The 17,301-nt window shown below is 41.9% G+C and overlaps 1 protein-coding gene across 1 annotated transcript in view; it reads right to left on the reverse strand.

Moving 5' to 3' along the window:
- Nucleotides 1-1,821: 1,821 nt before the first annotated feature.
- Nucleotides 1,822-17,301, reverse strand: part of BRF1 (BRF1 RNA polymerase III transcription initiation factor subunit) — a 173,685-nt gene continuing 158,205 nt past the window's right edge. Inside the window, exons 16-18 of the mRNA XM_058025510.1 lie at nucleotides 10,867-10,918; nucleotides 7,674-7,842; nucleotides 1,822-5,502 (exon numbers count right to left, since the gene is read on the reverse strand). Of these exons, the coding sequence (XP_057881493.1) occupies nucleotides 5,465-5,502; nucleotides 7,674-7,842; nucleotides 10,867-10,918 (259 nt within the window). The 3' untranslated portion in view covers nucleotides 1,822-5,464. The remainder of the gene's footprint in view (nucleotides 5,503-7,673; nucleotides 7,843-10,866; nucleotides 10,919-17,301) is intronic.

The raw sequence follows: 17,301 nt of genomic DNA on the forward strand, positions 1-17,301 counted from the left end.
CCTCATCTGGCTTGGTGTCCTACCTCTTTCAATACCCTCCAGTGGACTGCTCAGGCTAGAAATGATGAATATCATGCAGGATATGCCATGAAACAAAAGGGTCTGGAACTCTTGTGTGGAAAAGGGATAACACTGCCTCACCTCTGCTGCTGCCGAGATGCAGCTTTTGCCCCTCTTAGTCTCTGTGTACAAATCCCTTCTACTTTTCCCACAGAAGAGCACTGAAGAAAAATTACCTGGAAATCAGAGTGCTGGTGCTGTTTCTTTTCATTGCTCTGTTCAAATTCCTTTAATTTGCTCTATTTTTCTGCTTTTAAAGAATTGAGAAACTTTACTAAGAGCACTGAGAGCAGTGAGAAAGCATTCTTGCTGCAATTTGGCAATAGAAATGGGTAACACAGTGATTGCCATCCCTGTGCCCAGTACTGGGTGACTTACTGCCCTCCCACACAATAACAAATGTGCAGTTCAGGCTACCAGTTGTTAAATCTGGTGCTCCTGGAGTCCCATGGCAAGAAGGGAATTTCATTTTGCATTTTTATGAACTGTATGTGCCTCCCTAATTTCCATGAGAATGCACAACAGGCCCTGTAAGAAAAAAAATAATTACAACAAAGGAACTCACCAAGTAAATTTGTTATGCCCTAAGTCCTGAATTCTCACTGAGCATCCTTTCTCCTGTACTTAGCTCCTTTTGTTAAACAACCACCACTCACCAAGATCACTGCCAGGTATCAGGGTGTGCAAAAACCTCTGAATAATGTGCTGTAACTCTTCTTATAGAGGAGACAGGAGTAGAAAACTGCAACAGCCTCTTCTGTATTACAAAACACGAACATAAGAACAAATGTGCTATGACCTACTGGTGACAAATGAAGGCAATAGAAAGCCTTGTAAGATTTCAGTTTTATTAGCATTATTTAACTTCTGAGACCATTAAAGGAGGCACATTTGATGAATGCAGCTGTGGGGGCAGAATGGTTTTGGTTATGAAAGGCTGGTGTGGCACAGAAGAGAAAAATGAGAGGACAAAGCCAAGAGCTGTGCAGCTTGGGAAGAGCAGAAAAGATGAGGCCAAGGTGGTCAGTACTTTTTAATATCTCAGTTGTTAGCAGGGAGAGGGCAGCTGTGATGGACACTGCTGGAGAAGTTCCCAACTCCCAGTGGAAATGGCTGGAACAGCTGAAGAGAAATTCAGATAAAACCATCCCAATGTCAAAGAGAGCAGAAGTGTGCCTTGATCACACTATGGGAACATAGTGAAATGATGGAATGACACATACTGCCTTATCAAATCCACTGTTAATCATCCTTTTATAGGCTAAAACTTTGCAGGAGACCCTCCTGAGGATCCAGCAGTACCTCTTTTTCCAATAAAAACTAAAAGGAGCAAACACCCATCTGTACAAAGGGCAGATGTGGATTTTTGTCTCCAAACTGTGGCAGCCAGATGTTGATAAAATAACATGATTTTTAACTCAGCACACACCTTATTTATCAAGATACAACTTTGAGAAACAAGCACTGGAACAGCTCCACTAAATACACACACCATATATTGTTCCCACAGTCAGTTAATTATACAGCTCAGTGGAAAAGCCTTGTTAATGTTATGTACTTTACAGAAAGCATCCACATCTATCAGTGGAACAGTATCTTGTGAAAAACACTTGCCTGATTGCTGTGTCTTCCCTTATACAGACAAAAGAAAGCTCTAAATGACAAATTTTGGCCACAACCAACCAATCATGCAGCAATCAAAACTGAACATTTTTAAGAACTAAGACAGAAAAATCAGAAATCATCAAGAGAGCATCATAGTAACAGATGGGCTATGTAAAGGTTTTATTTTTTATTTACAGCAAATATATTACAGTAAAAAAGGTTAACATGACTTGTGGTTGTGGAGGGATGGTACATATGCATACATCAAAAAGGTTTCATTTTCTTGGCACTAACTGAACTGAATACAAGGATTCAACACAAAAATAAGAAACAGAACATTTATTAGGCAAACTCTAACTGTACACATCTGCAACTGGGGTTTCAATGCAATCCAAAGAACACAAACAAGTCATCAGGATGGCAAAGACTTTTTTGATGAGCATGTTGAACCCTCAAGACAAGGCTGTCTGGCACCATTTAAAAGTTGCTGTACTGAACACACTGATTTTAAAGAAATGTCACAGATGATTAAGACACTGAAAATGCACTCAGCACAGTGAAGAAGCCCATTACTTTCCTTATTTCTTTTCCTACTCCCACAGTACCAGAGTGTTAAAAGGCTGCATGGCAGGCAAGCTGGGTGCAACAGCTGGAGAATTTTGCCTGTCAAGCAAAGTGACTTGCAGCAAGAGATGTGCTTTCTGCAGCAAACCCAATGATACACAGCTTGTGTGGCTTCAAGGAAGATGATCTAAGAATACCAAATGTTGAAGCCTTATAAGCTCTTTACATCATAATCAGAATCCTGAGAAAAAGCAGGATCCAAATTACTCCAAGTGAATTTGGGCTTACTTACACACAACAAAATTGTCCAGATATACCAACAGTAGTAAACAGAGTTAATGCAGTGTTAATCCTTTTACATTTTAATGACTAGCTATAAAAACAGAAACTAGCATGTTCAAATCTGTTTACAATTCCTGAGCTTAGTTAAATGAAGAAGGAATGAATGTTACAAAAATCCCGGTAAGTCACCAATAAATTAAAAATGTACATAACCACTATAGCTTAAGAAGCTCAGAGTGAAGTCTGCCTATCCAATATCCTTTCTTTAGGAATCCTGTACAGAAGCCATGCCATTAACTTCACCAGCAATACTGAGATGCTATGGAATTGTAGGTCTTTTTTTTTTTCCCTTGCTCTTCCAGCAGATTGCCTGATGGCCTTTCCTAATCAAATCATATGAGAGCATTCAAAAACTGCAACCCTCTACTTGCAGTGCACAAAACAATGTTCTCAGCAACACAATGTACTACTGAAATTCAGATTTCCTAGCTGCATTTATTTGGGTATGCTCTCAGCTCTCACACACAACACCGCCACCCTGGCAGCAGGTTTGGTGTCCTTTGGGGGAACAAAGCAGGAGACTGCAGGGAAGACCCTCAGCAATATCCATCTTAGCCCATCTTAGAGGTTTCTTTAAGAGCCAAAATCTTGCATTTGAGAAAAGCACTCGACCTACATGAGTCATACACATGTTTATTTATGCATGTTTATTTCCTGCATAGAGAATACTGTGTACCTTGGAATAAAACCCAAGTCTTGAGAATATACTGAGAGTATATTTGTAGCAGTGCTATGGAAGATTAGTTCAAACCCAAACAATCAAACTCAACGGTCTCAAAGACTTGCAGAGCACAAACTTTGATAAAACAAACCACTTTTTAGAAAACTGTCTGCTTATAGCATACTTCTATTTTATGGTGTAGATAAAAGAGAGGTAGAAAGGTTTATCTCCTCAGTATCAGTTTCTGTGCAGTACTTATAAAATGTCAGAAAAAAAATCTATAGCTTTTCAGTGAAAATGCCAGCTTTTCTCCTAAGAATTATAAGGAATCTCTTCTTTCCACTTAAGTGCTGTAAACGAAGTAACTGGAATCTGGTTCAGAAGAGCTTTTCCTTCCAGTAGCCTTACCACATCAATTTTGTTACCAAGTTCTGCTTCTAAGAAGTCATTACAGAAATACTCCTATACAGGGCTCAAAAATCCCACACAGATACAATCCACCAAGGCATATTTACCAGCCAAATAGTATCAAGTCTGCTCCTAAAAAAAGCACTCACTCTTGCTTGACTTGCATGATCCAAGCTACCAAGAGGGACAGAGAAGAATGGAAGTATGGAAGGCTGTGTGCCCTTCCCCTCTTTGGTGATGACCTCAGATGTGAGCACCATCATCACCCTGTCTGGCAGAGCATCCTGAAGCAGCTTCTCTTCCTGCCACAATCCAATCTCTGTAGCAGGAGGATGGATGGTGCTTTAGTAACGAGCACTCCTGAAAAAAGGTAGGAAGGAAGACCCGACCAGGAGACACAGCTGAACAGAAACTGTGCTGGTAAGATAAATATCCATCTTGCCCTGGTGTTAAGAGAAGCCTGCAGCACTACAGTTTTCATGATTGTCACCAGATAAGGGAGAGAGATGGAAACATCAGCTGCAGCCATCCAGAGTGTGATCCAGAGTGCCGTGCATTTCCCACGGAGCCGAGAGCCTCGGCCCAGCAGTGCCAGGGGAAGGCAGGTCAGAGGCACCAGGGTGGGATCTGCCCACAGGCCTCCACTCCTGACCCCTGCTCTCATGGCACTGCCAGAACTGATCTATCTGTGACAGAGGACCTGCCTGCTGACATTTCAGGGCACACAGGGCTGGAGCTCCAGCTTTATTCACATAGCAACGACTGTTCAAGGATGGGATTTGAGCCATGAAAGTCAGGCTGCTGCATGGTGACCTTTAATTTACCCAGTGAATGCTAAGCAAATTACATTAAATTAAATTCAGTCAAAGCAGATGCTAGCTTATTTATTAAAAAGCTCAGCTTTCCCTTTCTTTCAACTGGTTTTAGAGACCAGCAGCTCTTGGGAGCAGACTTTTACTCTAAGTCAGGCAAGAGCAGCTCCACAGAGATGGCCTGAGTGACTCTCCTGCAGCAAAACACCAGCCTAAAGAAGACCTGGCTTTGCCTAAGGATGTCCAGCAACAGCTCATGAACACAGCATCTTTGCCTCCTTCCTCCCTGCATTTCCTACCCAACACAGGTGTTCTCCCTCCTTCCACAAAAACCACACCAGACTCACAGTGGAAGACAATTCTTCATTGCCTTCTACTGCCAGATATTTTAAGAAGTCTATGAATTTACTAATATAAAGAAGTATTTACTCTGTTTCAGAAAACCAGTACTGCTCTGCAAATATATAACTTATCATTAACTTTTGACAGGGTTGGGTAAGGGAACTCGTATACAGCAACATGGTCACATTCACAATCCAGGTTGGAAACATTTCCTTCTGTCACTTGTAGCATGATGAGACTGACTAATTTTCCTGTACTCAAATAATCAACAGGCCCTGTCCTCCAACCTGCTCCCTTTCAGCAGTATGCCTAAAAGCAGTCACATAAGTAAGAGATGTGCTGCTTTCAGCCACACAGGCTTCACGCACAGTCTGTTTTGTCTCTTTTCTTTTGTTCTCTGGAAACATTACTCTCATTAATTTAATTCTCCAACTATGATCCACCAAAATAAAAATAAATTCAAGTAGGAATCCGAACTGGTTATTGCTGGGTTATGGGTCAATGTAAACTGACCAGACCCAATGCCAACCTTGAATTCATTTTACAAAAGTCAGGATTGTTTGATTACATTTGCTGACCATAGACAGCTTCTTTCACTATTCATACAGCTTGAAGACCAAAGATTTGCTGAGAACAAGACACAGTCCATGTCCCCTGGAAGTAAATGGAGCTAATAGCCATCATCTTCATCCATATCACAGCCATAATCTGAAACACACAAAGACAAGGGCATATAAAAATGCAAATATTCTGGGTAGATGGAAGACACAATAGAAGTATTGCTTCTTTAAGGTTGTTTTCTTGCTATGTAACTACAGGATAAGTTTTGCCTTAGGCAAGCATTTTAAAAATCATCTATTTTCTTAGGCCTAAATAAGTTCTTGCATGTACTTCCCTCAATGAAATAAAATTATTTTTAAGCATGTATGTGTAAATATCTCCTCTCACTTGTCACCAGACTCTCCTTTAGGAATACTTGGCACACGTGTATGTGAAATACTTGGTTTAATTTAGAGGCTAAGGTGATCAAGCCTGATTGTCACAAGTGACTTGGCACAGAGTGGCTGATAAGCAGCAGCATTACATTTACAAGTAGGCACGTTTTTCACTAGATACAGGCACCAAGGAAAAAGCTGGTTTGTTTATATTATTCATGGATTTATGAGCTGAAATTGCAAGGGTTCAGAGATAGCTCAGAGTTCCCATCAACATCAAAAGAGTCATGGAACAAATCCTGACCCATGCATCTGACTCAGATCTCCCTTATCTTCTTACTTCTGGACTTAAAATTCTTGGTCAGATTTTTTAATCCAATTTTATTTTCTTAATGCTGAGTGCAAAGACTGTGTGCTGTGTGTCAGAAGGCAAGTCTGTATGTTTCTAATGCACCTATTTCTCTTCTGTGTGCTTCTGAATGCACTGACACAGATACTTTCTGTAATGTAGATGAACCTATGGATAATTATTGCATATGAGCACTGAGGAAAGTTAAATTTCATATCCAAATCCAATACAGGGCAACCTCTCACCCAAAGAGACAAGCAAATGCTCAAAAGCAGAATTAAGTGTAATCTATAATGATTTGTGTAGAATGGGTGAAGTTCACCATCTGTAATTCATGTTGTTATTCCAGGCAGGCAGGTCTAAAATCCACAGAGAAAGCAGCTAGGAAAGAGTTATTTTCTGTTCTGAACAGCTCTGTACACCTGCATTCGAATTCTGGGAATACTCCTATCCTTTTCCTTTTTATTTTTATTTTTTAACTCTAATTTTTCAGCTGATGTCCAGGCCAGACAGGGAGTAGTGGAATGTTCTCAGAATGGTTCAAAATTAGTAACATTTACAAAGAAAAAAAACTGAGTGACCTTTATTCTATTTTTGTGGGGGGTTTATTAATAAACATAGACCCACCCTCCCCCACATGGATGCCTTTTCTTGGGAACGTTATTCTAATAATAAATGCAGGCAACAAACTGTTTTTCCTACAGTTCAGCAATTATTTTCCAGCAGAGAAATCAATTTAAAAGCAACAGACACTTTTGTGAAAAGTATACATATTGTCCATGAAAGCTAAATGAATAGTGATGGAAAGATTTTTGCAGTAAATAACATTTCACTAGGAAACGTATTCCCATCTTGCGTCTTCACAACCCATAATTAGCAGCTCCCATTTTAAAAATAATTTTGTGTGTTTTCAAAGCTTAACTTCTAAAGGGAAGTTTTTAATAAAGGATAAATGTGGATGTGTCCAGCTAGGAAAAACCACAGTGGAGAGGAGACTGCCTTTTCCTGCCAACAAAGAAATGTAATTAAACCAGTGGCTTTGCTGGGTAACCCAAAGAAATGAGCACACATCTGTGTACCATACATGCACCACCAATGCCATTCCTGCACTTGGGAACAACTTCTTCCTCCCAACACCTTCCCCAGAAACAGAGTGGGGAGATTTGTTGTGTTTTGAGCTGGACAGACACGTCCCCAGGGCTCATGGACAACTTGGACATCACTGCAGCCTCCACAGAGGAGGCACAAGGAGAAGGGAGGAGAGGCTCAGGGGGCCCCAGGCACTGCTAATGGAGGGGTTACTGAGCTAACTAACTCCTCAGATCCACCTTAATAAACCTAATTCTGGAAAACACCCCTCACTTCAGTTTGTTCTTGGGAAGCCCTCTTAGCCTAAAGCTCGAGATGCAAACTTTTCTCAGGAGGAGTCTCCAAGGTCAGGTTTCAGACAAGGGCGATTCCAGGCTTCCCACAGGAACAGGCAATGCTGAAAAGGCAGCAGGAGCTCTGGGACAGGGACAAGCAGGGGAACCCTGTGTGTCCCCAGCCCTGCAAGGACAAAGCCCACAGCAGCAGAGATGGTACCCCCAGCTCACCATTTCCTCCCATTAACTGCAAGGCGCTCATGCAGTGATCTTCATCTTCCTCTATCTCTTCCTCTTCCACCTCTTCCTCAGGGTTGTAAGCTACTGGGCCACTCTCCACAAGCACAGCTGCTGGCTTTTCTACATCAGAGGCTTCAGCCTGTGCATTTGGAAAGGTAACCTGCACAAAAGAAGAGACAACAGTAGAACAGCCCTTCCTTTGGCCCAATATTTGTACAGAACTTTAGCAGCTTCCAAACAATAGGGACAGGAGACACAGAAGCTCATGTCCAGTGCTACAGGTTCAGCTGTTCTAATGGAAGTCTGAATAAAAGTCAGGCAAAACCACCCAGTTTTCACTTAGTCCAGAACCAGCAACTGAAATATCCTGTAATGGTAACAGCAGAAGGAGGATTCTCTGGCAAGCACAAGAGGAGGAGAAATTTGGGAGCAAAGGCTCCTCAGTAGAGCTCTGTGGGAAAAATTAAACCTCTCCCACGGTGTGCTCAACTCACATCAGGCCTATTACAAAATAACAACGTTATTGACAATTTAATGATAGCAAAAATGTACCCTTCAAATCAGAAAAAGCCCAACATGTATTAGTTTTGACAGCTCTGGTTGGATTTATTTGGCGGCGCGATGAGCTGTGGAACAAATAGCACTCTGTAGACAGCACTTAATGTGATGGCAGAGCACTCAGCTGATAATACACACTGGCACCTGTGCCATTACCTGTGGAATTCAGCAGAATAATGATCTCCAAACACTACCTTGGGAATCAATCATGGATGGGACCTGTTCTGGACGTGGTCCTCCCCAGCTGCTCCAAGGTTAGGCAGGACACAGCACGGAGGGAGAGAAAGGGCAGCACCACAAGGGAACAGAGGTGAATTTGGAGCAGGTAATGCTGTCTTTGGCTCACTAAGGAGAGATCTGGGAACAGGGTAGGAAGCAGCAACAAAGCCTGTACCAGCACAGCCCAGGCTCTGCTCTTTCTGCTCTTTCTTCTCATTTTCATGGTGTGCTCAGTCTGGAGCTCCAACTCCTTCTCTCATCCAGGGAAGAAACATCACAGGAGCTTTACCTCCATCAGCTCTGTAATAGGGTACTTTCCACACACATTCTGTACTTGGACTGTTGGGGTTCATACATTAGAGCCCATGGCACACAAAACCAGCCAATTAGCAACTGGAAGAACCTTAAAGATTATTCATGAATGCTGTGTTGTCATGTGAAGAATTCTGAGAAGGGAATATTGACAGCACCTGGCACCAGCCAGCTGTAACCAGCATGAGTCACCTTCCCTAGTAAGAAAGATGGAAACTCTTCCTTGGAAGGACCAGTTGTGAAGTGCTTCTAAAAATGAATGGTCCAAAGGAGACCAAAAAACCCCAACTCCTCTGGTCCAAACCATGAGAAAAGTGCCACAGTGCTCTAGGTTTTAAATTACATACATAACTATGTACTGCTGCATGTTCTCCAATTCCATTGACAGCAAGCTCTGATAAAATGCTACAGTTTATTTTTATTTATTTATTTATTTATAAATGCATTTACTTGGGATGCAGTAGCTCCCAGAATCCCTGTAACTCCAGGCACTTCAGAGACACACCGTAAGAGAAAATCCCTGTACCAGAAAGTTGGTAGTCTAATTATTCAAACATCAAAGCTGCTCCTGAACTTGTCATACACCATGACAGTCAACCTAAAGAATCTGCCTGAGTTTTTCAAAGTCACCTCAGGGTTTGCTCCAACAGCTCATTAATAGGGCAAAAGACACCCATTAATTTTAACAGAAAATCAAGTATTTAGATATTCGGATCAGTCAAAGACAGGTTTTCATTATTTTTTAATGCTCAAATTAATCATATTATTTAGAGGAACTTCCCTCCAGTTTATATTTCCTACCACTGCTTTTACCTCTGTGATCAAATTGAGCCCATCTTGGTATAAGCAGAAATGGACACAAGAGTTTGAAACAAATCAGCATCATAATATACATCAATTTGTATGTTTAAAAGTATCCATCTGCTCTGAAAAAGTGGGTGAATATAAAGGAGCTACAATTGAGTCATTATTTTTTAAAATTGCTCCATGCTAATTAAAATGTGACCTTTTTCTAATTATCATGTCCACTTCCAGACTGCTGTACTTCTAAAAATGTGCAGAGTTTTCTAATGAGCATAGAATAAGAAGTGAAAATGTATTTCCCTAGGCAGGATATCAAACTGTTTCTGAAAATCAATGACTTTTAGTCATGTTTAAAAAAAAGGCAGTCAAACAACACCTTTAAATAGAACTTCCTGAATTCACTTCCAGACATCCTGGACTGGAGTTTGGCACTTAGCTTTATGTATGGATGGGCAATTGCCAAATGTGTTAAACTACCCAAGGGAACTGCTTCACTTTCAGAAGGGTGTCAGTGTCACACATTCATGGGCAAGAGGGACAAATCCCTTTGGTATACTGAATTTTTAGATATGCAGTAGACAGTTTGTTGTATACAAAATGCCTGTGAATATTTTGTACAGTGTGAAATTAATAGTGAAAGAAAGCAGCCATCATTGTTATCTGGTTTCACTGAAAATAATAATGATCTGAAAATAATCATGATCCCTTTGGGAGGTGCACAAAGGCACCCAAGGAGGGCTTCTGGCAGTGGCCAGTTACCAGCACCAACTTTTCTGTGGCACTATTACATTTTCAAACTAGACAAACAAAGCAGGAGTAAGCCAGGCTGGATAGGGTAAGCTCTTTCCACACTGGTCCCTGACAGAAGCCCAGCCCATCCCTGGGGTCAGCTGTGGCTGCACAAAAGTGGAGTTTGCAAAGTTCTTCCCTGTGAGGACAGTCCAAGTGCTGAGAAAGAGGCATGAGCTCTGCCCCCTCCTACTCCTCCTGACCATTTATTTGACATGGACCTTTTTAGATGCTTGCAGGGAGTTTTCTCTTTTTTGCTATCCACATCATGAGGCTGTGCTAATGTTCCTGATGGATAAGTAAGGCAAATCTAGGTTAAAAAACATCCAATCTCAGCTTTGCAGTGTTCACAGTAACCAATTCCTGGCCTGATCAGACAAACAAGACTAATTTTTTTTTACCCTTATCTACCACATGACCAGAGCTAGGCTGAAAATAGCTTGTGGGAATTTCCAAACTCAACCTGTTGCACCAGGTTGGAGAAGTGCTGGACTTTTCTTACCTCTTCAGTGGCAGCCTTCTTAGCAAACTGGGTTGAAATCAAGGGTCTTAATCTGCAAAGAAAGAAAGAAAAAAATGCTGAACATCAGAAGAGTTGCACAAGAGTTTGACACAGAGTATTCATTCTCCAAACAGTGAAAGCACTTTGCTAGTGTTATGTTGTGCAATTACTTTTTTAATGATTTAAGATAAAGAGCAGAGAGCCACAAATGCCACGATAATTAACACACACACGTTCCCTTGGAAGAGTCTGTCCCAGATCAAGGTAGTAATAAAAGATGCCAGCACAGTAGCAAAACCTCATCTCAAACTGCAGCCCCAGCTTCTCCCCAAGGTCTTTGAAATAGCTGCGTTTGTCACATTTTACAAAAATCAAAAGAAAACTGATTTTTGGAAGAATGCAGACATGGCAAGACTAGGCCACACTCTGATTACTGGTCTGCAATTGCTTCTCTGCAAGTGATGATACACAGAGGATACCAGTAAGATTATGCATGCAGGACACCATAACCATCACAGGCAAGAAGTTAACATCCAGCTACAGAAATAATAAAAAAAATACCCAGGGACCCATGAGAAATGACAGAAATTGAACATAAACATTTTTAAAAACTCTGCATCAGATGTGAAAGAGACCTGCATATTTGAAGGAGAAGAGCTGATCAGTATAACTTTACAGCTAAGTGTTAAATATTATTACTTCTGAAAAGCATTTCATAGTCTGTTGTTTCCTCACTGCCAAGGAGGCTGTTCTCAATCCATCATTTAGTGTTACTTTCTGGTCTCTCCAGCTCATCTAGATGTATCTAGTCACGAAGAGGATGACTTGCTTTCCACAGAAACACTGCTCAGACAGCTCCTCAAGCACGTCTTTTAACCAAGTCTAGGCAAACAACTTAATGAATACCAATTTATGCCTCCAGAGATACAGTCTTTTATGATAAGCAGTATTTTACTCTCATTTTTCTCTTAGTCATTCCTCCTTGTTAACACACAGAAACTTGTTGTTTTCTTACTTATTTATTTATTTCAAATAATCAGCAGGAGGAAACAAAACCCCAGAGAATGAGCAGGGGAGACTCAGATCATTATCTCTGATGGTGGAGACAATATTAAAATACAAGACATTAGCTAAGCTCCAGAAAGGTTCAAAAACTGATCACCTCTGAAATGCTTTGCAGGACCCAAAAGGCATTTCAGCAACTCAAGTAATTGAAGGTGCCTCCTCCTAGAAGATGATCAAAAGAGGCTAAGGGAATGTTTCAGGAGCAGTGCCACTGAAGAATCCAGAACACATAATTCTGCTACAGATACTTCTTGTCATATTACAAAGAATTTCAAGAAAGAGAGTCACTTGACCTACATAAATATCTACTACTTACAAATCCTGGTTGATTTCTGGGATCAGAGAGATTATATTTGAAAACATGGACACGCTCCTCCCTATGTGCTCAGCCTTCTCTTTCCTTATCTAACCCCAACTGCAGAGTTTTCACATTTAAAGGAGCAGGGATACCTTCAGCCTGACCAGGTTGCTCAGAGCCTGTCCAACCTGACCCTGGATGTTTCCAGGGACAGGGAATCCACCACCTCTCCGGGCCTCTGCCATTGCCTCACCACCCTCACAACAAAAAAATTTCTTCCTTAATTCCTGAGATTTGAGAGCACCTACCTACTTTCAATCACCGTTTTCCAAAAAATCACCCTGTTTGGATGCTTATAAAAATATGGATGCAGCAAAGCCAAAAGGTTGCATAGCTGAAGGATTCTAATTACCAAACAGGTTGTGTTTCATTGACATGACTGAAAAACACCCAACATTGGTAAGAAATTAAAGACTTTTATTTTAAATTCATAGTCATGATTATTGCAATTAACATTGTACCAAAGATAGCACCTTTTCCCTCCTGCTACCCAAAGACATCAGACCTCCCTGGAGCACCCTGAAAATATTTCCTCCCCCCAATTAAAATCAAGCTGTTGAGTAAGACTCACAAGGTAATCAGAAACTGCTGACATTTCTTTTAGAGCAAATTATACATGTGCTCACACAGTGAAGAAAACAATCACAGCTACAGGAAGCAGAGTAAACATTCCAGTTTAATTTTAATTAAAATGGTCCCCTAATGAAAATAAAAAGATTCACGTTTATGAAAAGCCTATTTGGAAAAACTTTAGTGCTACATCCAAGAACCCTTCCATACCATTTCTCAGCAGCAAGGGATCCTCACACCCAAACTGAAATTAAAGCTGTATTTCTGTTCCACGAGAGCCACTCACAACGTGCTCATCTTCACTTCCTTACTACAAACACAGCACTGCCATGATTTGGCAATACAGTTTCTCTCTCAGCTTAGTGTAAAATGCATCCAGAAGCAGTGGGGTGGATCCTGCTCCTGCCACGGATGGTCAGCACCTGCTGCAGGCCAGATCCAAGGGTGGATCTCATCACCTGGGTGACTGGCTCAGCCCACTGCCCCTCCATACTACCTGCTTCCTAAAACACTAACCACGACACTGGAAAAAGGTAAAACCATCACAAAAACTTATTTCCCTGCTGAAATAACAGCTTTGATTCAAAATACAGCTATAAAAGTAATAAATACATAACCCCCTTGGCTCTCCTTATGCCTAGGGAGAGCCTTACTATTACAGTACAAAACCATTTAAGAAGGTTTTATAGTTGAGGGTGTTGCTTTGTTTCTTAAATGCCCCAATGTCCTGACCTCCTTAAACCAGAGCAGCTGCTGCCACACCAGCCATATGGAGCAATAAATTACTGGCTGCCATGGCTACAGATACAGGCTCCTTCTGCTGTCTGGCTGCACCTCAGAGGGTGCAAAAAAGTGTCTTCATGGAAAAGCACAACCCCTTTTGAGGCTGGGACAGGTCTGAGTATTAATGATCAAAAAGCACCTTGAAAAAATAAGTAATTGAAGTGTCTTATCCAACTTTCACTGGGCATGACTCAACCTCTGTAGAAGTCTACCAAGGGACACACATGCACAGAAGAAAGATCCTGTCCATCAAAGTCCAGACTGAATGAGAGGTTCACTAATTCAATAAATAGCTCAATAAATAATAACAGCCTACATTAAAGTATAATTCCATTTATCCTGAAGTGACAGCAGCATCTATTTAAAATGTAATGTTGTGACTGGGAAATAATGGGGCTCCTGGTCTTCCAAAGTGTGTCAGTTGTCGTTCACTATTTATGATGACTTCCAGTTTGGGGCATTTCCTTTTGAACTTTGCAAATTAACACAGTACCTTGTGGGAGGGAAAAACAGAACAAGCAACTTTCTGAACAGCAATGTGATCCGTAAAAGGGGATAAAAAAGATTTCACACAGCCCCAAGTGTGTTACATCCACACTTCAAACTACTTCAAAAATTATGCAGATCTACTAATGCTCATGTCAGCCAACACACATAACACTGGAAGCAGATTATCTTGACATGTTTGTGACAAAAACTAATGGCATGGTACAAGGCATCAGAGGCTGCTCCCTGCCGAATCCGCTCCGCTCTCAGCTGAGATGTGCACGATAACGTCTGGGTTTGTCCTCCAGCTTAACAATTTAAAAGAAGATTCAATATAATAGCTCCTGACAGGGCTGGAGATCACACAGACTGAACTTTCAAAGTGTTTTTCTCTGCAAAACAAGCTGGCTGTGACAAACAACAGTTTTTATTTTGCTTATTATTTAATAACAAAAGATTACACAGCATAGTACATAAAAGAGAAAGAGCAGCGAGAGGTAATAGACCCACCCCACTTGCATCAGACTGTTCATCCACCAAAAAGTTTGACAATACCATAACAATCTCCTCAGTGCAATCCTACAAGTAATTTGGAAACTCACCCAAAGCTCTTTTCTTACTGAATTTTAATTTAATCCACCCATGTAGGGAACATCTTATTGCTGCTTACCGCCCATACTAATTTTATACATGGATGGTCCCAGAATACACAATGGGAAGCAGAGAGGGAGCAGAGCCCACAGCCACAAGCCTGCAGTGTAATTATGCAGGTCACCCAAGACAACTGCCCATGAAACCTATATATCCATGCACAGGCCTTTCATGTGCAGGGACAGAAAAAACTATTGAGAAATGACTCAACAAGAGACAGGTCAGGTTCTCCACGCTGGCCGAGATCCTCCTCCCACCTGAGGCCAGATGGTTTTGCCTCAGGAGGTCAGTTTACTAGACATCTGTGTGAGAAGGAGATTAATATAAATGTTTACACAGGCTAAGAGTGCCCTTTAATTAGGTACCATCAATGTTATCCTTACCGGAAAGCTGGGAATTACCTCTCTGCAAGGATGTAAATCTCTTCTTGGAAACACAACAGCATCAGGAGACATTGCCTGCTGTCCTGCCATTGGGTCAGGACAAAGGGGTGACCCTCCCATACCTGGATGACTGCTGTTTTCCAGAGGGCAAAACAAAGGCTGCAATGACAACCATAACCCTGAAGCACTTCAGGGTTTGCACATCCAGCTGTGGATCCCACCATCTTCTACATCTGCTTCTGCCCGAGAGCCAGATGCTCACAGGAGCACTCGAGAGGAAATGGAGGCACACAGCCAAGGCCAGGGCTGGCTGTGACACCCATGGACAGCAGCATGATGCCCTGAACACAGGGGCTGGGGCTCAGGGTGCACTGCACCTCCTCAGAAGTCCAGATACAACCACAGACACCATCATGCTCTGCAGAGTGACAAAGCACCTGTGATGCTCACACCTTGAAACCATGTGTGCCTGAACAAGAGGTAGGCAGGTGGTTTTGGCTTTCTCAAGACCAGGCTCTTCACCCTGTCCAGCTCACCATCACTGTGAAAGCCCCAAGGAGTTTCCCTGAATTGTTCCCCCAAGTGCCAGGGCTGCAGAGACCCCAGCTAATGGCAGAAAGACTCCAACTAAGAGCATGTCCAAACTGCAATAAGCTCAGCTCCCACACAGCCAGGTCCCTTTGGAGATGGCTCCGTGCTGCTGAGATCTGAGCAGATCTGAGATCTGCTGTACAGATGTGACTGATGGGCAGCAGGCAGGGTATGAACCCTCCTGGATACCAACAGACAGCTGAGCCAGTTCCTGCTAACTCTGCTCCAACATCCCTGTGTGAACTCCAACTCCACTAACAGACAGTGCCTTCATCCTGTTTCTGGGCAAGCAACACCACGGAAAGAGCCACTTCAAGCAGGAAAAAAGCAAACTGAAGTTGACACCAAAAACTAAAGTGAAATGAGGAATTGTTCCCACTTCTGATTCCCACTCAGTCCTCTTTCATGCCGGATAAGAGGAGCTTGGCTTTCATCAGTGCAGCACCAGACAACACAGCACTGAGAACATCCTCAGTGCTAATGAGAGCAGCCTCTCCCAGCAAACGCCTGAACTGAGCACTGAGGGACCAAAACTCGCAGGAGGAAACTGGAAAAGAGTAAGAATCTCTATCATTCACTAAGGAATAGATTTACCACTGAGGAACTAAGCACCTGCATCAGTCACCAACAGGCTTTTGAAAAGCAGGAACTTTGCTGGTGTGTCATGAGTTGAACACCTATTCCAGGCTTTTCAGAGAGGGGCAGGGGCCATAACATCTGTCTTCAATAACCCAGCTCAGAGTGGGCAATATTTTTCTGCATAGCTGCAACACTTTTTCCTCAGTCAGATGCTGGAAAACAGCAACTTGCTGTTCTTTCCACTGACTAAAGCAACAGCCTTTCAACAGCAAAAATGAAAAGAATGACATCTAAGGCCACCTCATTGGGACCAAATGAAATTATGCTTCTGCAGCAGATCCCAAACAATATCTCCACATATCTGCTCCTAAAGGAAATTGCTGCAGACCATGGGAAATTACAATTGCTTCAGGACAAGACAAGCTGACTGATCTAATATTTCTGGTTGACACACCTTCTTCCTGGGTTTGTCAATAAAGACACTGATGAGCTCATCTCTCCACAGGTCAGGAGAGTATTTAGCTGAAAATATGTTATTCCTTTCATCATGGAAATTTTTCCAGATGAAATGATGGCAGCAAGGCAAATCTGCACCTTGCTGAGAAAAGCTACTTAAAATAAGGAAGCTATGAAGCATTTTAATGAAGGTAAATGAGTAATCATAATGGTCTCAGTTAAGCAAGTCTAATGGCAGTGTCACTTTTAAAACATGGGCGTGAGACAACTCATGTGGTGACAATCCATATGCCTTAACTATCGTGTAGTGCAGTCTTTCAAATGGCAACAGTGCAGAATGCAACTGCTATGGCAGAAAGAGCCATTATTAGCAGATAAGGCAAATAAAAATAAATTTCAAACGGTGCTTGAAACTATAGTAACAAGAAGTGAAATTTTAAAAGTTAAATGAACACATTATCATCTCAACAGAAGGATTATGCTATTGAAAAATTCTCAGCAGTAGCACTGCCG

Source organism: Melospiza georgiana, chromosome 6, assembly GCF_028018845.1.
Source record: "Melospiza georgiana isolate bMelGeo1 chromosome 6, bMelGeo1.pri, whole genome shotgun sequence".
NCBI lineage: Eukaryota > Metazoa > Chordata > Aves > Passeriformes > Passerellidae > Melospiza > Melospiza georgiana.